The 21,513-nt window shown below is 39.7% G+C and overlaps 1 protein-coding gene across 3 annotated transcripts in view; it reads left to right on the forward strand.

The window, feature by feature from the left end:
* Window positions 1-21,513, forward strand: part of LOC111073355 — a 71,741-nt gene that overhangs the window by 25,199 nt on the left and 25,029 nt on the right. For 2 of the 3 annotated variants that reach the window (XM_041593878.1, XM_022365634.2), the window contains exon 1: window positions 4,909-6,284. The exons of the other annotated variant lie outside the window; for it this stretch is intronic. In XM_041593878.1, coding sequence (XP_041449812.1) covers window positions 5,466-6,284 — 819 coding nt within the window. In that variant the 5' untranslated portion in view covers window positions 4,909-5,465. Of the gene's footprint in view, window positions 1-4,908; window positions 6,285-21,513 lie in introns of those variants that run through there. 3 annotated transcript variants of the gene reach the window in all.

The raw sequence follows: 21,513 nt of genomic DNA on the forward strand, positions 1-21,513 counted from the left end.
AAATTTTTAAAATTTATTTTTAGAAATAATCCTAATGCAATTTTCAAGTACATACGAATGGAACTGATTTCGCACAGTTTCTAGAGAGTTCCCAGAGAGGTCTTAGGCAACCTGAATAGAACATGATCCTTACATCATTCCCCTTCTAATTTGTAAGGAAATTTCAATGCTGACTTCTTATAGCATAGTCGTAAAAACTTCCCCCTACGTTTTTACCCCAACATCTTCTGCTTCAATTACCTCGAAGACAACATAAAAAGATCCCCCCTCTTCATGTGATGATATCCTCTCTCTTTATCTCTCCCTCGAACGCAGATGCACTTCTATTTTTATGCTCTACACGCAACCTGCTGCAGTGGCAAGTACACTCCTCCTCCTCCTTCGACTAATTGCAGCTTCAACGCCTTTCAACACACTGCAAATGCCGCTTTAATAGTTTCCATCTCCCCTTCTACCATTCACATGGTTGCACCTTCTCCTTAAATCTTTCCTGCTGCTGCTTGTGTTTGGGGAATGCAAACCATGTCATTGGGTCTCTCGGAATTTGGGAATCTCCAAATGCATTTTCCCAAACTGCATTTTCAGCTGGATTTTCGACTAGAGTTTGCTTTTATTGTATTTTCTTGCCAGCTATTTACATTTTCCTTCTGCTCTTCGTTGCATTTCCATTGAAAAACTGTGGCCGCTTCCCGGGAACTTGGCAACTCGTTAAAATGGTGCCATGAAAATACCTTCATCTCCATCTCCATCTTTTTGTACCTTTCACCTATTCCATATTGTGCGTCCAGTCGAAAAGTTCTTTCGCTGCCTTCTTCTGTAGGCTTGGATTCCATCTGTAAGACGAATGCAAATTTTCCCTCTCGCTGACAATCGATTGACTTTTGTTGTTGCTGCTACTGGGATGCTACTGGGATGATGGATGTGTTGCAATCTTTTTGAAAAGATCTTAAGCCATATGTCACAGACCCCACCCTTGAGTGTAATGCTCCCTGACATGCTTCTCACTCGTTTTACCATACAGTGAGGTTCAAAAGACCAACAAAAATCGAAAGAATTCAATCTTCAAATGTTCTAAAAAAGCAACACAAATGAGAGCAAATATACTTCATTTTGGATTCTAAAATTCTACTTCCATTACATCTACTCTCTGTGAACATTGGTTTGCTGAACATACATAGAAACAACAGTGCTTAACAGCATTTACACTTCTGAAACGCACTGTCAACATACGAATATTGTACGTCATGCACTGACCTTTGACTACACAAACTTTTCTCTGGCCTTCAAAACGAAACCAACGACAAACGAATGTCATTTGATGATGACAAATATTTGAATGCTGACTGGCTGACTGGCTGACTGGCTGACTGGCTGACTCTGTGGCTCTTGTGTCCCCCTGTCTAGCTATCTGTCTCGCTTCATCTGGTACTCCGCCCCAGGCGGGGACAACCGGAAATTGCGTTGCTCTTTAACTGGGGTTGGGCACCCTTTTTTCTGGCGTTGGTTATGGTTTGGCCTTGCGTTGGCAGTTTTATCTTAAGTCAATTTGCGTTTCCCCTCATCATTGTTGGGCTAAGCGGTTTAGGGCTTTCAAAAAGTATTCTCCTCTCTCTCACTCTATTTACGACGGGGGACAAAATACTGTCATAGATCAGCATTGTTGTCCTCGCCGCTGGAAGCCAAAACCTATTTTGAATAATTAGCAGGAAGTGGCTGTCGGAGGAGGAACCCAACCACACACATCGCTAGGGGTTCATCTCAATTAGGGGTTGCCTTCGGTCTGCTCCCGATTCCGTTTCGATTTGAATTGATCCAGTTTTAGTCCCGTAGATGATATATCCTTCTTTCTACTTCTTCTCTGGTCTCTCTCTCTCTCTCCCTCTTTCCCTCTTTCCATCTATCAATTTCAAATTTGATTTTTATGATTTCGATGGCGTCTCATTTCCCATTCCGCTTTGTATTCGGTTCTTTCTGTGTCTCATTTGCATTTTGTATTGAATTCGTTTGCGTTTCGGCAGCTGCTGCCTCGAATGCCTCGAATGCCAGCGATTCCTCCGATGCCTCCGATACCTTCTCGATGGAATGGCAACTTAGGCAAATTGAATGCGGTAAATGTGAATTGTAAAAACGAAGCATTGGAAACAGAGGAAAAAACAAAAGCTAATGCCAAGGGCAATGTGGAAAAGCCGCAGACAAAAAAAAAAGAAGTAGAAAATTATGTAACTGAAATAACGACTAGAAGATACCCCGCCACAGTGATTTAGATCTAAGAGACGTACTTGGTAGACGTTCATCTGTATAATTTACTTGTAAGTTTTTGTTGGAGAGATCAACAGATACTAATCATTCAATCTCATTCAATATAGAACAATACACTCAAAAATGTGGATAGCATAGATCTTTTATAATTTTTTTAAGGGAAGTGAACTGTGTCTTTATAATTCAGGTATTTTATGCTACGCTATGCCAAATTTAGCTTCAATTTATTACACCCTCATTCAAGGGATCAGAAAAAAAAAACACAGAAGTAGAATGATTCGCTGTGCTCATCAAAAGCCTCAATGGAAAATGATTTTGCCAGCAATTTCAGTGGCCTAACTGCGTGGTCTAAAAATAAAGCCAGATCCATTACACAACAGGATCCACGCAGCTAATGGAAAACAGCACCACATAGACCAGCAGCTCCCTCTCTCATTCTCTCTATGTTCTTCTGTGTTTCCCTGAACCTGATTCATTTTAATTAGCGCCAAACAAAAACAAAAAAATTAAATGAAAATGCAGTTGGCGGCGCCTCGTCGTGAGAAAAACGGCAACGTTGCAGGGCACAACAAAAACAACAAAAAACACAATACGGAAAAAAATAAAGTAAAACAAATTCTGTGCCTGCTTTCACCGGGTTGGGTCCCGGACCCTGGAAAATCCCCCCACCGCCACATGAGGCAAAGCTCTTCTTCTACAGATTGCTTGCCCCAAAGGCGGCATCCTCGCCTGGGTGGCCGCAATGGTTTCATGGCTGCCTGTTGTTGTTGTTGTTGCCACTGCTGTATGTGCAACATAATAATTTGTAAACATTTATCAATTATGAAGCAACAGCAGGAGCACCCATTCTCCATTCTCCACCCTCCTGTCTCTCTTTGTTGGCCATGGCCAGTACACTGGCCACATAAATTTCCACGCTGGTCGCCGCCATCGTCACACACAGCAGGAGGCGCCGCCTCTCAAAGAAGAAGGGTGTATGGGGGCGAGAGGGAAAGCATATGGGAGGCACATTCCAGGGGCGTTTTTCGGCTTTGACTTTGGCGGTCTGTCGAGGCTCTGGCAGTGGCACTGGCACTGGCCGGGGCGTTGATTCGCTCGACCAAACATGCAATTAAGCGCAAGTGGGCAACACCTCATCATCATCATCATCGTCGTCAGCGTCAGCGTCATCATCTTTTGGGGCAAGCCACATGGGAGACAGGTGCATGAATGCGGCAGATTCTGATGCGTGTGCCAGGGTTGCACCTGGAATGCTCTGGAGTCAATCAATCATACAGCAGGCCAACTTGTTGACATCACCAGCAGGAGGAGCACGATGTGGCAGAGGCAGGAGTGGCAGGGCAGCAGGCGCAAACAATAGGTGCAACAACGTGACCGAGTGCTAATCCAAGGCATCTGCCAGAGCGGCAGGTGCGAGTGCAAAACTGATACGGGAATGCAATCCTGCTGCTCTGCTTGGGAGGCCACATAAAAAGAGATACTTGAGCACTGGTCAACACTGGTTGAAAGAAGTGCTGGGATGGCCAAAGTAGGTAGATGGGCACTGGAATTAGACGTATGTGATTTGATTTACCAAAAGTAACAACAATTATGAGCTGTCAATTATGATCTGCTGTGGAGAGAGAATCGTAGAATAATTACAACCAGCATGAAGAAAACCAACAAACTTTGACGAATCAGTTTTCCGTTCTATTTCAATTGATATGTTTACCTCAAAATCCCAAAAATAAAGCAAACTCTGCTTCCCTGCTGCGTGTGTGCTTTCTTTCTGATACTCTTACTGCACATATTCCGGATAAAAGCACAAGAAACTAGTTCAGAGCAATAGAATTAGTTGAACAAACAATCAAAATGCAATTCGTAACGCCATAGAATCCCGGCCAATGACTTCACTGGAGTACATTTAATGCAGCAAGAAAACTCTAGAAAATTTAAGTTTTGGAAGGGAAAAGCGTGCCACATATTTGCCACGTATCTTGAGAATCGTATTAATTTCAAATTACTTTTTGTGGCGACAATATTAGTATTATAAGTATATAATTTTAATTTTTTTTTTAAATTTAAATAAGTCCTATAATTTACTGCCCAAAAATATATCAAATTTTGTTTAATTCGAACAGTCTTTAAGTTTATTATGCGGTTTATATTTTCGTTGTCTTATTAGAGAAAAACATCTCAGTAAATGATTGCAGGAAACGACTTAAATTAATTATTTTTTTTGGTTGCGAATTATCCATTAATATTCTAAATAAATTCCATTTTTGAAATACTTTCTCATAATGTTTCCCCTACAGTCAAGCAGGAACATGTTGCAAGGCCTGCATGCATCTACCGCAACTTGTTGCAAACTGCTGCTGCACTCACACGTGCGCAGAGCAATGCGCTCTCTCTCTCTCTCAATATTATTGTTCGTTCCCTATCACACACATCTCTCTCTCTGTCCCTCTCTTAGCGGCGTCTTTTGTTTATGTTGTCAGCTGTTTTCTGTTTATCAACCACACACACCTACCACGTACCGTACTTAGCATCCACTCAACATCCAACGAGGGGAAATGCTGCTAATGTAAGTCGGGGCAACAAATGCTGCCGCATGCTGCCAGCCGGTCAGACACACTGCGAGTGTTGCCAGCCGTCATTCGGTGCCGTTATCTCGAGCTGTATGTCCGCCTGTCCGTGTGTATCTGTGTGTGTTCTGTACAAGTGCGTTCATGTTGCGTGCGTAATTTTTGTATCTGTATCTGTGGATTGTGAAATGGCCAAGAGCAGCGCGTGTTCCGGACTGCCAGCAAAAATTGTGTAAAAAACCAAACAGTTTTTGAACATGTTCTAGAGACCAGAAGACGAATAGACAGCCCAGCCAGAACTCTTGGCATTTGGCAATCAATTGTTTGTCTAGCCGATTTCCTCTGTGTATCTGTATCGGCATCTGTGTGTATCTTTTGGCATCACATCACGAAAAGTGTGTAAAATCCAATTAAACTCAAATGATTCATTAGCAGCATCCATTCACAAAATTCATGAGTGACACACTTGAATTTCCACATCTTTTATGATTTATCGCTGTAAAATGTGTGAAGGAATTATTGTCGAACCAAAATTTGTGGCTTATTTCAAGATTTGTTAATTGAAAAATTACAAGAAAAAAAAAACGACAAGTAAAAAAGAAAAACTACAAAGGAAAACAATTAATTTCACGAAAAGACAAAATGCTGTGGAACGTGTTGCTCTTGTATCCCCTGGCCCTGATCTGTTTGCCTGGCCCATGGCTGGAAGCCAACGCTAATGACCAGTTGAGGAATGGGCCAGAACCAGCACCAGAGGATGATGATGATGGCATGCAGAAGGTGTTGCTGCCACACGAACCTGCCGCCGCCGCCGCTGATGACTTGAGAAAGGAACGTGATAAAAGTTCAACCAAGATGCAGAAGATGCTGCGGCTGCAGAGTTACAGAGAAGAAGGCGAGTCGGACCAGAATCGAGACGAGAATCTACGACTCCGACACGAGCACCATCATTTGCGGCACCAGCAACGGGCGTGGGAGCAGCCACTGGGACTGGAACGAGGACTGGGCCGGCCGGTGCGTCATCATCAGCATAAATCTCAGTGGAGTCCAAAGACAGAATCGGAGGCAGTCAGGGAGATGAAGCTGAAGCAGATGGCGGCGGCCAGGGAGATGGAGCTAGAGCTGGCGAAGTTGGAGCGAGCCACGACAGATTCACCCTGGGATATGTATCTAGAAAAGCAGCCGAAGAAACCCATTCCCATCGAAGATAGCCCAACATTGTCGCCTTCCAATGAGCACATTTTGGTTAAACGCAAACTGCACCACAGCCAATGGGACAACGATGATCCCAGCCAGCAAAGAGTCGCCCCAGAAGGAGGCCTCACTTCCCAGCAGTGGCAACAAAAGCAAATTGCCCATCACCGCCAAAAGCTGAGGCATCTGAAGGAAATTCTCGGCCAGCGACAACAGCAGCGACATCTCCTGACGGGTTTCAATGAGGCCAAATCGGATGATAATGATGTGAGTACAGCGATTGGGGATTCAATTTAATGTTCCTTGGGGAATACATCGTAGCAGGAAGACATTCGGTAGTGGATGGCAGCTGTAATTGAAAGATTCTTGGGAATTTTTTTTGATAAGTGGAATCATTGGAACAAATTAGTGATTCCATTTATTAAAAGAAGAATTTTTTAACTATAAATAAATATTTAAGAAGCTTAATTCTTGGAAAAGTTCCTTTAACTTATGAATCATAATACTTTATTGGGAATTTATGCAATTCATCATCTTTTGATGAAGGTCCACATAGCCAAAAATGTTGCCTACAAGAATCACTATATAATTTCCTAAAATACTCGTGTGTATTCTTGATTCTGATTTCATTGCACTATTCCAAGTCATTGGAGTCTGATTTGTTTTCAATAAAAACCAAATCACGTAGAGAATAATTAAATCATGATCCAGAATAGTCTCCAAAGTGTTTTTAATTCTCAGAATTCATGAAAGTTTTTCAAAATTATTATATCCTCAATATTAGTCTATTTATATCTACTTGTATCAGAGACCAAACAATTGATATTTCAACTGTTTTCCAGCATATTCTAGAGTGTTTTCTTTGTTAAATTAATTGTTTATTTATCACCATTTTGGCTCGTCGAGATTTCGCCAACAAAATGCAGCTCAAAGTTTATGTTTTTTGTTCTTGAATTCAATTAGGGAAAACTCATTCCTCCTCACCCCCGCCGAATCATCATTTTCATTTCATTTGTTTGTGTCTGCCAGCAGAATTTGCCACTTGGCATACAAATTAATTTGTACGAGTATTAATTGTGACTGCCCGGTCGGCACGTTCCCTGTGTAAAGGAGATCTCTTCGACTAGATTATGCTCGATTTGTTGTTTGTTTTGTATTCCGTTTTTATTATTAATTGCTGTGGGTACTCGTACCCGTAATTGTTCAGATTCAATTGAGATTTATTCGATCGGACACGGTACGACTGAATGCAATGCAAAGTGTTTATCAATTAAATGCGTATTTATTGCAAAATGCCCAATTGATTCGATTGAAGTGTTCCACAGTTGGCAACAGTCCCCCGTCTGAGGATTACTCATCGCATAAGTGTCGAAATAATCTTTCAGTTTGATTTCTTTGGATGATTCAATGCCAAGAATTGGGGGTAAGAGACATGTTTGCTGTAACGTTGAGCGAACTTGTGTGTGGTCTTGGAATATATTGAGATTGATTGGAAAACTTCTAGAAGAATGAACACTTGATGAATTTATTGACAGACATTATTTTAAATTGTGAAATAAACTAATGGAAATCTACTGCAAGATCTTCTGGACAGCTATTACTTTTATCATTATAATTATAATTATTTGGTTAGAGTTACAATAAGCGTAGAGTTCCAGCTACATATATTCCGCCCTCTCTTAATGTAGAGGTTCTGTTAATCCTTCAGAACTCATTCGAATGGAATCATACATTGTAAGATTTGTTGCACTATACATATATCTTTTATAACCACAATAATCTCTTGAGTACTGCCCTAAACCACAGTTTTTTCAATGAGTATCCATCATGTGCATAAACAACAGCCCTAATACCATAATTAGTTCTCCATGTGCTAGCTTGTAATATATTGCTCTCAAGAGATTTTAAGTGAGATTTATAAAGGGAAATAATTAGGGTAATTATTCTACTTTTTAGGGAGAGAATGGTTTCTGGGAAGACACCATCCAGAAGAGATTAAGGGGACTAACTTCTTATATGAAGCAATGTCGTAGCGATTTTTTATGCTGTTATCATTTTTATATAAATGTGAAATTGTTCAATTTACCAACTATCTACATAAATTAACTAACTACATTCCTCAAGCATTTATTATACATAATTATTCTAATTTTGTATGATGGGTTTTCTTCTACTTCCCATTTTCTTTAGTCTATTCTTTTAACGAGCTGCTAACTATATCTATGGCATAAACAAATATCCATCTAATTATACCAGAAAGTGGTGGGAGCTCTTTTATCTTTTTATTTTCTTGTATGTGGAGTAAATCGAATTCTCGCCTAATTATTAACACTTTCGATTTGTTTGAATGCATTTTGTGGATGCACTCCCGGTATCGGTTCCCCCTCTCAAACAAACTACTTCCCTCCAATCCACCCCTCCCCTTCTTTCTTCTCACACTGCCTTTCCGCCCACACACTCTTCCTCCCTGTATTATTTTGGCGCCTTTGGGCAAAGCAACCGCCAGTCAATTTTATTTGCTTTTCAAATCGATTCCCAACACTTTCACTTCTCTCTGTACATATCTTTCTCTTGCCATCCTTCTCTCTCTCTCTCTCTCTGTTTTCGACAAATTTCCCCACTTTTCCTGTGTGGTGGCCTCAGCTTTTGCAATCAGTCTATTAGCTTGAGTTTCGTTCTGCCTCACTTGAGGCATATGCACCCACTGCCACTTCTACTCTGACACCACCCCTCCCTCTCCCGACCCCACCACCAACTCCTGTGGGGGCCACTTCAAACATTTTGGCGCGGGTACACACAAACGCAGCTGCAGCACCGAAGGGGGAAAGGCGAGAGAGTAGGCGGAGTACGGTTAGAGAGGCAGCAGCCTCTTGCACATTCAATTAATTCAAAGCATTAAAACAATTAAACGTTTGTGGCATCATTGACTTGCCACACGCCTCCCCATCGCATCCCATATACCCCCCACCGATCGACTACGCCTCTTGTTTGCCAAATGCAGGCACCAATCAACTCAATCTCTTATCCCTGCCTCCCGCGGCCCATGTGGAAAATATTCCCTCTACCCCAAACACAGACGTGACCCAATTTTCACACAAATTAGTGCAGCTAATTTTTAATGATGATGATTTTTCGGTTTCAGCCACTTTACTTGGCATTTTTCATAATTTCCATGGGCTGCCGCCCGCTTGGGTGTGGGATACTTTTCCTCCCAGTTTTTATTTTTACGCAATTTATGATATTTTCACCCATCCCCACCACCCTCGTCGACTGGAGAGGCGTCGGTTGAGTCGGCCGACAAATGCAATTGAAATAAACATGGGAAATACAGATGAAGTTTTGTTCGTTTTTTTGGGAAAAATAGGAATGAGAGAAAAGTGTAAAGAAGTAAAAGGGATAGGCAGTGGAGTGGGTAGAGATTTTAATCCCATAGGAATCTTGAAGGCCAGAGACTAACGTACGCTTTGCGCTTTTAACTCATTTCCACCTAATTGTCATGCAAAGGAGGAAAACAAAAATGATAAATGGGAATAGAAGAGAAATAAAGGCGAAAGGAATAATAGAAGAAAGCATTAGAAGAGAGAACTTAATATTAATCGAAACAGAAATAGATCCACAAAAAAATAAAAACGTAGATAAAAGAGACTGATAGATATGGTAATAAGTAAGAAGAAAGAACTGAAAGGAAATTAAAAAGACAGAAAAAACAGAGAGAATGGAATACAAATTCGTAACCAGAACCCAATTTAACATTGCTCTCCCACACAGCTGTGGCTCCAATCTAACAGATACTGTAATATCCTTTGTGTCCACCCCTTGGAACCAACCGACTAAAATCCAAATCCAACCCCGTATCCTCTAGGGAAAACCCCAACAAAGTTGTTGACTTAATCTGCATTTTGTTGGCACTGCACGCTTTTCACATTTTTATTTAGCTGGTCAGCGAAAAAGCAGCTAAAGAAAATGGAATGAAAATTGCAATGGATACAAAACGAAAGCCAAAAGAAATTTGCATGGCTTGGCTTCTGTTTAAAGATTTCCCCCTGGCTTAAATGAGTAAAATGGAGAGAATAATTTAGTGGTGGAGAGGGATATTCACAGTAAAAAGTTCAGGAAATATTATATTCAAGTCTTAAATACTTTTACCCACTGCCATTTCTCTCTTGCAGCAAAAACTTATTTACACCGTTTGAGTTATTTAATGTGATATTTATACATGTTTTCCGCATGAGAAATCGTAGGAGGATAAATTGTTAAATTTCTCATATATATAAACGTGTGGTCCATGCGCCAGGCAGCTTATAATTTACTCTGAATATTAATTTGGGATATTTTATGGTAATTGCTATCAGTTTTCATTTGCACATCTCAACCTTTAATTGCGAAGCAAAACATAATTTATCTATTCGTTTTCGAGCGGTTAGCAAATATTGTCTTTCATTAATTAACTTCATTTTCTAATTTTCTAACTGTTATCATTAAATCAAATTAAGTTATCCCGTATTAGCATACCCAAGATAATTTTATTATTTCAAATTTTAAAATTTTAGCGAATTTATAGAAGTTTGATGGTTATCCAGTATTTTAACAAACAAACCCACAAAATCACAGGAAAATCTTTAATAAGAGGGTGACTTGATTAAAGCACTTCACATTTTGACCAACAAATTTATCCAATTTAATTTACCTAATCTAAATCTTTAATTTAATTACTCATTCTGCGGGTCTCGTCTCTACCAGCGAAATAGTGATTCTATAGAAAGCCTGAAGTTGCTTTTATTAATACTCCTTTCTGTAGCAGCCAGGTCCTGTTTAGTGGAAAAGTTTCCTGCTGCAGCCCCTTCTGTTTTGCCCTGGCATCCTTTTGTAGTCCTGCTAATTCTTTGTCACCTTAAACACAACAAAAGCCCCCAGTGCAACCATTTTCTCCGCATTCTTTCTTTTGTTAACTAGTCGCCTGCTTACTGCGCCCGCTCCCTCTTTGACTGTTCCTCCACGCTTCTGGCGTCACTCACTCTCCACACCTCTATCCACCCACACGCTTTGTTGTGCCCAACTGTCCAGCTTTCAGGAGCTAAACAAAGCATGGAGTCCCGGTCCCCATCTGCGGGAATACGCAGTGTAACCCCGTCCTCCCTATATAGCGATGGCACCTCGTGAAACGCAATGTTTCATCGTGCGATTTGCATTTTATGCGTTTCCGAAGAGCTCACGAGAATTACTTATAATTAGTATTATTACCTTAAAATCAACAAAATACTTTCACAAGGGATGTTCTTTTCTTTTATTTTATTTATTTATTTTTATTTTTGCTTCTTTAAAGCCAGTGTTGGTCAGTGTCTCAACAATATGGCTCGTAAACCCATCTCTAATCTCATGCATTTTCTCATCCTCTATGGTATTCGTTCTGTTCTTCTTTTTGTGCGGCTTTAATTCTCATTCTCATTTATGCAGCCTGTTTTGCAGTTCGCCCACAGCCCACAAATTTTTTACTCATTTCTTCATTCTCTCATCTCTTCTCCTCTCTCTCCCTGCACTCCCTTTCATGCTACCAATTTTTGTGTTAGCATTGTAAATTGCATTTGGTTTTTTTCAACCTCCTCTCCGTCCTCCTCTCTGTCCATTTTTTGTGGGCCTTTTTTGTTCTCGTTTTGCGCCTGCATATTTTGCTATTTATTTCGCTAAATTTCGCTGGTCCCCTCCGCTCTCCCGCCCACGGTCTCCCTCTCTCTCTGTCTTCTCGTTTTTCCCGTGTTTTATTTCGTTATTTGCATTCTGTCATCATCGTTTTTATTGTTTTTGTTGTGGTGCCCGCTTTTCTCTTTTCCTTTTGCACTTCCTTTTGATCACTCTCTTTCTCCGTCGCTCCCTGTCTGTTCCTCCCCCACGATGCTTTAAGCGGTTTTATTACCCGCAATTTGCGCATTTTCACTTTTAGTTTTAATTAACTAAAAAATTTGTGCGACAGCCACGCCCACAATTCCACGAAAAATTCGCCTCAGGCTACAAGAGAACCATACCATAACTTTTTTCCTCATTTTCCTTCCTCTGCTGTATATTTTTCTCCCTACTCTTGGTGCTCAAATTAGTTTTTTTTATACCCTTTCATTTGGTATTTGGATTTTGAAGGAATCTTGTTCGGTCGCGTAAAGTACATATACGAATAATAAAATTTCAATATAGGCATAATCTTCAGGCTTGTAAAGAAGTTTACATTTGAATATATCGGGCTAAACCTATTTGTTCACATCATATTAAATATAATCATAATATAAGGAATTAAAGACATAAAGACTTTAAGATCTGCAAGAGTATCAGCCCCTCCGATGGTTGTATTCCTTATAGTTTTTCTTGTTTCGCGAATAGATTTTCTTCTTTTATTTTTGTTTTGTTTTATATTTTGCTATTTTATTTGCTGTCCTCGTTTTCTTATTTTATTTTCTCCATTTTTCTGGTTTTCCTTTGCTTTGCATTTAATTTTGTTTATGTTTTTCCACACAATTTTCATGGCATTTTCCTTTTGGTTTTATTTACTTTTTCTTATATTTGTTGTTGTGTTATTCTTTTTAGGGTTTGCTTACAATTTTAATTATTTGCTGGCTGAAGCCTTTTTTTGGGCTGCCGAGAAAAAATATGAAGAGGGTGGCAGTCCTGTCCAGTCGAGTTGGCAGCACTCATTGTGGCAGGGCTTCAACAAGTCTGGCGTTTCGATAAAGAGAGCAATGGGAGGAGTGGTCGAGTGGAGGAGTCTACCACATAGCCACAACCTTCTTCTCGACACCCCATTTTGTTGATCAAAATGCAAAAGCCAATGAAGGCCAAACTGTTTGCTCTCGCCGTCGCTCAGAGCGCAAGCAGAACTCTTAGCGCATGGCTCGAACTCTGTGGGTCTTCCTCTTGATACATATCTCTACCTCGTTTGGCCTTACTGTATCTATCTGTCTCGTTCCTTCTGTGCAACGGCTTGTGGCTTTAATTAAACTGAACTTCTAGACACTTTTACCAAAGCAAACAACAGCAAAAGGAAGGCGACTAGAATGAAACTGTAAGATACCCTATTGGCAGATAAATTTCTCAGATCATATTGGGAATAGTAGAGCTCATGAATTTTTTTTCATAGTCTAAGTCAAAGATAATCGGCGCAAACTTCAAACTTCCCTGATCAGGAATAAAATAGTTTTCTATGTGAGATGTCTGTAGCATACATCTCCTCAGACACAGTATACCCTTCACCGCTGAAAGTACCAGTCTTAGCCTTTGGCTATTGTTCTGCACTAATTAAATATTGGAACTGTGCGTTCTGCTCTAACCCGTAACCCTTCCCTACCTTAACCCCCTGTCAACCCACAAACCTCTTTCTTCCGCGTGCTGTTCCAACTATTAATTTGTTTTAAATCGTTTCTTCTTTGTTGGTGTTTCTTTTTTTCGCTTTGCTTTCTTCTACTCCAATTACAGGGTACCCCCTGACCATCGCTTGTGTGGTGATTAATGATTCCTCGCAATGAAGGTAACTTCATTTTGATTGCCCTGTCGAATCTGAACGGCCAGGCACATCATTTGTTTGGGTGCTGTTTGTTCGCCGGCACAATATCAATACAAAAGTGTACAACATTCCCTCAATGCGATTGGCTTTTCAATTTCCTCATTTCCCCAAATGCTCGCCTAAAAATATACACTTTTCTTGTCGGGGTTTTACTCTCTGGATTTGCTGGATTGGGCCATTAATCAATTTGAAGACTTGGCTCAACCTTTGGCTGTGTGGTCTTGACGTTGGCAGGTCTCTTTTGTAGGCCCGAATCGGCTTTCTTTGGCCAAAAGGGGAGCCCTGTACCCCAATTGATTTGTGTTTACACGTCTAACATCATCAGAAAGATTTGATGGAAAGGGTGAAATTGGAATTAATTGTATACATTTTTGTTCAAACATTGTCATTGTTCATTTTATAATGCGGTGACATCGGGTGGATGGGACTCAACCACGAAGAAGACACAACTTTGTGGATCGGCAGTAAATTTTGTGAAATGGTTTTGAATGATGATGATGAAAAATGGTTTATAAATTAATTGTTATATTTTTTTTGTCGTAGAAAACTTGGGGGAAAAAGACTACAAATGAATAAAGTTATTTCTTAAAATTAGTTCGGTGCAAGAAACAGTTGAGGAAAATAAATTATTTTTTTTCCCGTTTAGTGTCACAGAAAAATTTTAAAACTTTCCCAAGAGAATGAATAGATGAGTTAACGAGGATTTTATTGCAAAATCGGAATTTTCAGTGTCTACTGCTTTTGGAAGACCCCTTGATAGAAATTGTTCTGCAAAAAAAGGTTTTCAACATTTTTTGAATCCTATTTAAATACAAATTCTAAGCCATTCATTCCTCATTTCATAGCTGGAAAAGGCACCTGTAGCTTATTAGAAATAAGTTGATTAGTTGCTTGAAAGGTTTCCTTAGCATATTTTTACATACAAAAGTTAAAAAAAAAGACTTATTTTCTTTGAATTGATTTATCTTAATTAAAGTTCAAATAAATTCATATCTTATATTCCAATTAAAATCGAATTTCAATGGTACGATGGAAACCACACCTGGAACTTTATGTGAAGCCAATAATTCATTTGCAACTTTTTGCATTAATTATGCACGAGTGTTCAGAAATCATTTCGTGGGCTCGTAATTGGATGCAAGTAATCCACTCAAGTTTCATTGAAAAGAGAATTTATAATTCAATTGAATGCAATAACATTCACATATATTTCCAAACCAATCAAATGAAAGAGTTCTCTCTATTTTTAAACGAAAATTACTTTTCGGAGAAGATAAACTTTTATAAAGCTACAGCAAAGAAGAAAAACTTTTATAAAAGTGCAGGGGAATTGGAAAATCTTTGTTTTGTTTAGAAAAAGTTTTTTGGAAGAAATATGAATATTGGATTTCTGTGCAGTGTTTATCTTTGCCTAAAGATTCTACCTTGAAAATGTTTCTAGTATATTCCACTTTGAGTTCAATGCTCCAAGGTCCACTCCCTTGCATCACGTTGCACTGCAACAAGCTCCTATCCATTGCATTGCTGCAGCATCTGTTGCCAAGTGCAAGTGGCACTTTTTACTTACAATAAACACTTGAGGTGCAATCAGAAATGGAAGAAAAAGTACGGGTATGGGCTAAAAACAATTGTACAAACAAAGCAATTTACCGATGACTGCATAAACAAAAGGAAAAAGAGCAATCCCAAACAGTAATCGAAATCCCAAAAGCAGAATCAAAGATTTCCCTCCCACAAAAGGGTCACTCATGCATAAGGAAAAAACTTATCAAAAAAAAAGAGGGATTGCTTTTTGGCAATCTATTAAATATGCCTAGCTGACGATTGCTTTCGAAAGGTTCCAATCGGGTGCAAATGTCTCAATCTTGGAGCAAAAGTTAATGAAGCCCAACAGCGCGCATGTTGAGCAACCAAATGAAGCCAATCGAAGACATCATCGATGGGTCGCCGCTCTGTGAATCCAATGCGAATCAGGGGACAAGTTCCACAGAAAATATACAAAATTTCCTTTGTTGCATAGCATTTTTGGCGCTGAACTGGAAACAAATATTATTAATGGGATTAGCAGGAAAAATTGTCGAGTAAGGGACAGAATAAAGGAATATAAGAACAAAGTAATGAGACTAAAAATAATTGAAGATATTCAAGGTTGTTCACCTGACTTATATAACATTTACACGTTTATTTCAAACAACTCCCAACGTTAAATAAACCACAGAAATTCCCCAAAAAATTCCTGGAAAATTTCTGGCATTCCAACAGTGTGGTTTAGGGAATCTCGCTCCTAAACTAACTAAAAACCAAATATGCACTGACAGGCAAGTTGCCCATGTCCCATTGCGGCAGCGAATTTGGCTATGAAAATTCTCTGGAAATTGAATTGACTGCCGAAAAAAAACAATGGAAAATGAAAATTGAAGCCCTCGTCAAATCTTTCAACTGACATAAACTGATTGAAAATGCGGGTGGTACGTAACAGGGAAAAATAGGGAGCGAGACAGAGAAAGAGAGAGTGAAACAATGTTTGAGAGGGGGCCAACGGCGATTCATTCCCGTACACTGATTGCATCGCAGATACAGATACACAGAGAGAGGGATACCCAAGACCCGTACAGTGGCAATTGCCAAGTGCACGCATTGAGTCATTCAGTCAAGCATATAGTCTGTCTATCAGTCGGGCGGGCAGTGGCAGTCAGTCAGGCATGCCGTCAATTATATACTCTTACAATGTTGCCGTCAAACGAACAGACTATCCAACCATCGAATGTATGGAGTGGAGAGGCTCTGTCTTGGTCTGGTCCGTATCAAGATGATATCTATTAGATACTTTCGTATGCAACGCAGCTAACTGAATTTATGTCCGTTTTTATGTGAAGCGAAGCAGCTAAGGAAAGATAGCTATATACTAGATACAGATAAAGATGATGACTATGACGATGACGCTGACTATGTGATGATGTTGATGTTGATGTATGTACATGATGACGACGATGATGGCTCTCTGACATTCCGTTGATGGGTGGCCTGAGCTCCCATTCCCCTCTACAGCCGGACCGCAGCACACATGTTGACTTCTTGTCTTGTATCTGTCAGATATATATTCTTTTGCTTTTTTTTTGTATTCATTCATTCTTTCATTCGGTTTTGCTCTTGGCGCTTGTGTAGTGTTTTTAATTTTCAGTTTAATTAAATCATTTGGCCAAGGCAGCAGCCACTTCTCTTCACTCCTCTCCACTTCTCTCTTCACTTGTCCAATGAATTATGCTTCAAGTCACTCGGTTCGCGGCATTTCTGGGTCATATTTTGGCCAAAATTTATGACAGCTGCGCTTCTGACTTGTGCTAAGTAGAATCAGCCATAAATTCTGAACAGACTTCAGCAGACAGAGTGCTCTAAGCGAGTTGAGTTCAAGTTTGGAGTTGTTTGAATGAATGGACTGAATGACTGGACTGGCTGGTGTGGATGTTGTGGGGTGGAGGTATCCAATAAATGTGTTGAAAGGTGAATAAACTTTGCATTATATTGGGTGTAAATTAAAGTAAAGGAAGCCGAAGATATCTATAAACAAAACTTAAAAAAGGAACAGGCTTTTCTTTGCCACTTTTAGCTTCTTCTGAATGTGGGAGAGCACTTAGATTAAGTACAGGAACATTCGATATCTCTTCCAAATTAAATCGAACGTAAATCCAATAGTTTTATTAATTCAAAACTTCCACTTGATTTAGGAATGACATAAAACCCGCTCCAACTTTCACTTTTCTGAAATCTTTTAGCCCATTCTATCACAATTATAGTTCCATTGGTAATCAAAAATCAGTTTACAACTCTATCAAATTCCACATCACCCTCTAACATCTTTGAGATCTGAAACCTCTGACACCGTTTTCAACCCTATAATAAGCCTCATAAACCCCATTTATATCTACGACTATTACTTATCTAATAAACGGTCATAAAACCTTCACTTTCATGCCACAGAAGTCAAGCGATCAAATAAAATACAAAAAAAAAAACTGTCATTTTGTATTTTGACCCAAAGTGAAAATTGTTTTTATTATTGATAGTAAAATAATATTTTCCCTGAGCATTAAAGGCACATAAAACTCTCTTTTTATTGTGTCAAATGTCTCATCGGAGATCGGACACACGCCGCACGATGATGATTTTATGGGGGAAAGAGCAAACCCAGAGCCCCATCCCCAGTCCCACTCCCAGTTTCAGCCCCAAAGAGCTGGCCAAGATTAGAGGTTTCTTTTGAATGCCAATGCCGACGTCGTGTGTGCGTGAGCCATGTGATGGTCGACCACAAATTGCTTAATTGGGTTTGAGTGGGGGACTGTGTGTAGTCGGTGGCTATGCGAGGGGGGAGATCTGGATAGTGGATACTGCATAGTGGCCACCGTGAGCCATCAAATGCTGACAGCTTGAAGTGTGTCACACACACACACACACAGACGGTACGGCTCACTGGGGACAGTTTCTTCAAACAAATTATAGACGGGAACGAAACTCCTCCACACCCAGCCTTCCCCCACTCGACTCTTGCGTGTCTCTAATGGATGGGGGGTGCCGGAGCACACATCCATCTCTCGCAGAGAGCATCCTCTGCTTTAGAGGCACCACACTAGTGGCAAGTGCAGGTCCCCCTCCATTCCAGTCCCCTACCTAATTGATCAAAGAGTTCAGAGTTCGTGCTTCGGTTTTTGGTTCTCGGGTGATGAGTGAGTCAATATGGAGGTCATGCTGAGGCCACTCTCCAATGATGAATATCTATCGGTAATTGGCTGCTGGACATGCATTTCGAGAGTGGAATATTATGGGGCTATAATATGATAATGATAGGCTTGCATTTAAGGAATAAATAACTATGAAAGATCAGGGTTGAGTGCACGCTCGAAGGTGGAGATTAATTCTGAAGATGTTCCTCCGCTTATTTAATTAAGTTCTGGGGCCCGCCCTAAATATGTTAAACATTATATGACACATTATGGGAGAATTGTAGACTTTTGATAGGATAATGACAGGTTGATTAGAGACAAAAGATCAGAGTTCATTCCATGCTTTTGAGAGAGGTTCAAATCATACATCATTCAAGAAGGATAAAGAAGCAATCTGAATATATATCCGTGGATCAATCATTTTTATTTACAATTTTTCAATGTGGAATAAAATAAAATAGTTTTTGGAATTCTTGGAAAGGTATTATAGAGAGTGAGCCCTATAATTCATTAAAGGGAATTATTTGGAAAAGCCTAGAATTATGTACATCTCAAATCAAATGGGACAACTCCATTTTAATGGTTTATGCCTTGAACAAGTGCAAGTTTATTTAACAGATAATTCTCGATAAGATAAACAATTTAAAGCGACAATGGACATAAGACGCACCTGAACCCCCATTCAATTACTATAACAACTTCAGCTGCATTTTATGGTGTACACAATCCCCTGATTTTACCTTGTTTAGGTTGGCTACGCTTTGGAGATTTCACGACATTGAAGGGGATTTCCTTATGTAGGGTCTCGGTCTCCCTCAGCTGTGCCACTTACAAGTTGAATGTAAATAACACAAAGCAACGTAAAAGTGACACATGCAGCACTTGGCACTAACCAAAGCTGAACACAAGTATTTACAATCAATAAAGTCCAAAGCGAAAATGAAATTGAAATCGAAGTCGGAGTCGAAGTCGGAATCGAAGTCGGACACGACACATTGAGTGGGGGCTGGAGACCACTGGAAAAGTTATGCATTTGTTGGATACATTTTGAAATGGTACCGAGTGGAGTCGAGTCGAACCAAAGCGAAACCCAAAGTGGGCGTTGCTAATTAGTGTTTGTCCGATCGACCTTCTGTGCAATGGGTGGGGAAAAGAGATTTATTGTGGGATTAATTTTAAAGAAAAAAGCCAAGAAAAGAGAAAAACGATGTGGGGGATTCGCTACCAATAAGCTCACTCACTGAACTTCCTGTGTTCGCTTGTTGAAATTTGTCTTTGTTAGTGAATCAATATAATTTAAATTAAACTAGATAAGCCAAACACAACCCAACCAGATAGCGATTTTCCGTTCGTTTTGAGTTCCGCTAAGTGTTGAAAAAGGTAATGAGTATTGACAAGAAGATCTACATAATAGATTAGTAAATAATTTCTGTGGGTTTTGTGTGTTTATTTAATTTATTTAATAACTTTGTTTATTCCAATTCTTAATATTTTTCTTTCTTTTTAATAACAACTATTTATTATTCGGTATAATATTATTATACATATGTATCAAGTACTTTAAAATATGTTCGATTATATTGGATAATTGGCACATTTCTATTATACATTTATCTCCATTCTAATTACTCGAATGTATTGATAACTCATTCATTGTTGGATTCCATTTTACATCTCAGCATATTGCTATTCATTTAACTCATTCGTTGACTTACCCCTACAATAACTGTCTCAGTTGAGTAGTGAGTGAAATAACAGTTTGAAACTTCTGGCACTTTCTGTACGCACACACACAGTCGTGTACAAAACTATAATTTATATTGTGTTTGCTAGCGATTTATATTTACGCTCACAATATTGGCAACTTCAACAAGCCCATAGATCACTTTAATGGCATTCCCCGACTCTGACTCTGGGCTGACTCTCGGCTGACTCTAGCTCTGACTCTTAGGCCATCAATGGCAGCCGCCTGCGTTTCATTCTGGTAGTAGGCATTCGAGTGGTAATGTCAGGGGCGGTACTGGTGGGAGGTTCGGGGGAATGTCCATGGAGGTTGGGGCGTGTTCAAAAGTTCAACGATTCGACAGAGCACTTGATACTTTTTATGTTCTTGTTGTCACTGCACATTGCAGCATGGCGTTCTCTGCTTGTCAATGGCAGAGCTTGAACAAGTTTTTTCTTTCATTTTCACGAACTTGACTTAGTCACTGTGTACACAACTGTACTACAGACAAGCAGAAGAATCATGCTGGGAATTGTTGATGCACTTTGGGGGCGCATGAAGAGATGGAAGAAGAAGCTGGGGCCGAATTGAAAGTGAATCAGGATGGCAGCCAGTAGGAAATGCAGCTAAATCAATGTTGAGTTCTCAATCAACTCAAACAGAATTGAGGTAAAAAATTGTATGGCAGTGGACTGTAGGTGTGCAATCTAAGAGCACAGGGAAAGCTTTCAATAATGTCTGTTATCATGAATAAGTTTGTAGGTATTGAATGGAAGGAAAAGGTCATGGATGATTAAAGAAGTGTTGATAAATTGATAAGGATTGTGAACATTTTTTCAAGATTAATTTTGGTTTGTTTTGAACTAAATCTTTCCTGCTGTCAGTGAGAGCTTCCTGATAGTTTCTCTACTTCCGCTTTACAATAGATCTTCTTGAAATAGTTCTACATTTTTCTATGGTTTCAAAAGCCACTGTCCCAAAGTTCATCTGCAATTTGTTCACCGATTAACTTCACTTTATTCCACACTAAAAACACTGATCTTTGCTGACATTTTAAGTGCGTCTCCCCATCGCTTCCACTTTCGTTCCGACAGATCCGACAAACATCCATAATTGGATGATTGCTCATTTGCATCCAGACCGCTCAATCTCACCCACTCTCCTCTCCAGCATTTCCCCGACTGAATGCCAACTTCCCCTCCTTCATTCCGACTGCTTATCAACATCGATTATAAAATTGTTGTCACGCTTCTGTCACCACACAAAAATGGGAATACAAAATAAAACATGAATGCAACGGCTTGGTACGCGAACCGAAGCATTGGATACCCTTGATGATCAGTTGTGTGTGTGTAGCTATATGAAATAGTCATCAAATTCGGATCACGATTAGCTTTAGCTTATGTTAAAATACATAATAATGTTTAGAATTTTGAGGATTTTTCTTCGACCGATTTGTTGTCTTGCAATTTCGGCTGATCCCATCCCCTAATATATAAAATAAGTTTCAGA

This window comes from Drosophila obscura, unplaced genomic scaffold (genome assembly GCF_018151105.1).
Source record: "Drosophila obscura isolate BZ-5 IFL unplaced genomic scaffold, ASM1815110v1 contig_200, whole genome shotgun sequence".
Lineage (NCBI taxonomy): Eukaryota > Metazoa > Arthropoda > Insecta > Diptera > Drosophilidae > Drosophila > Drosophila obscura.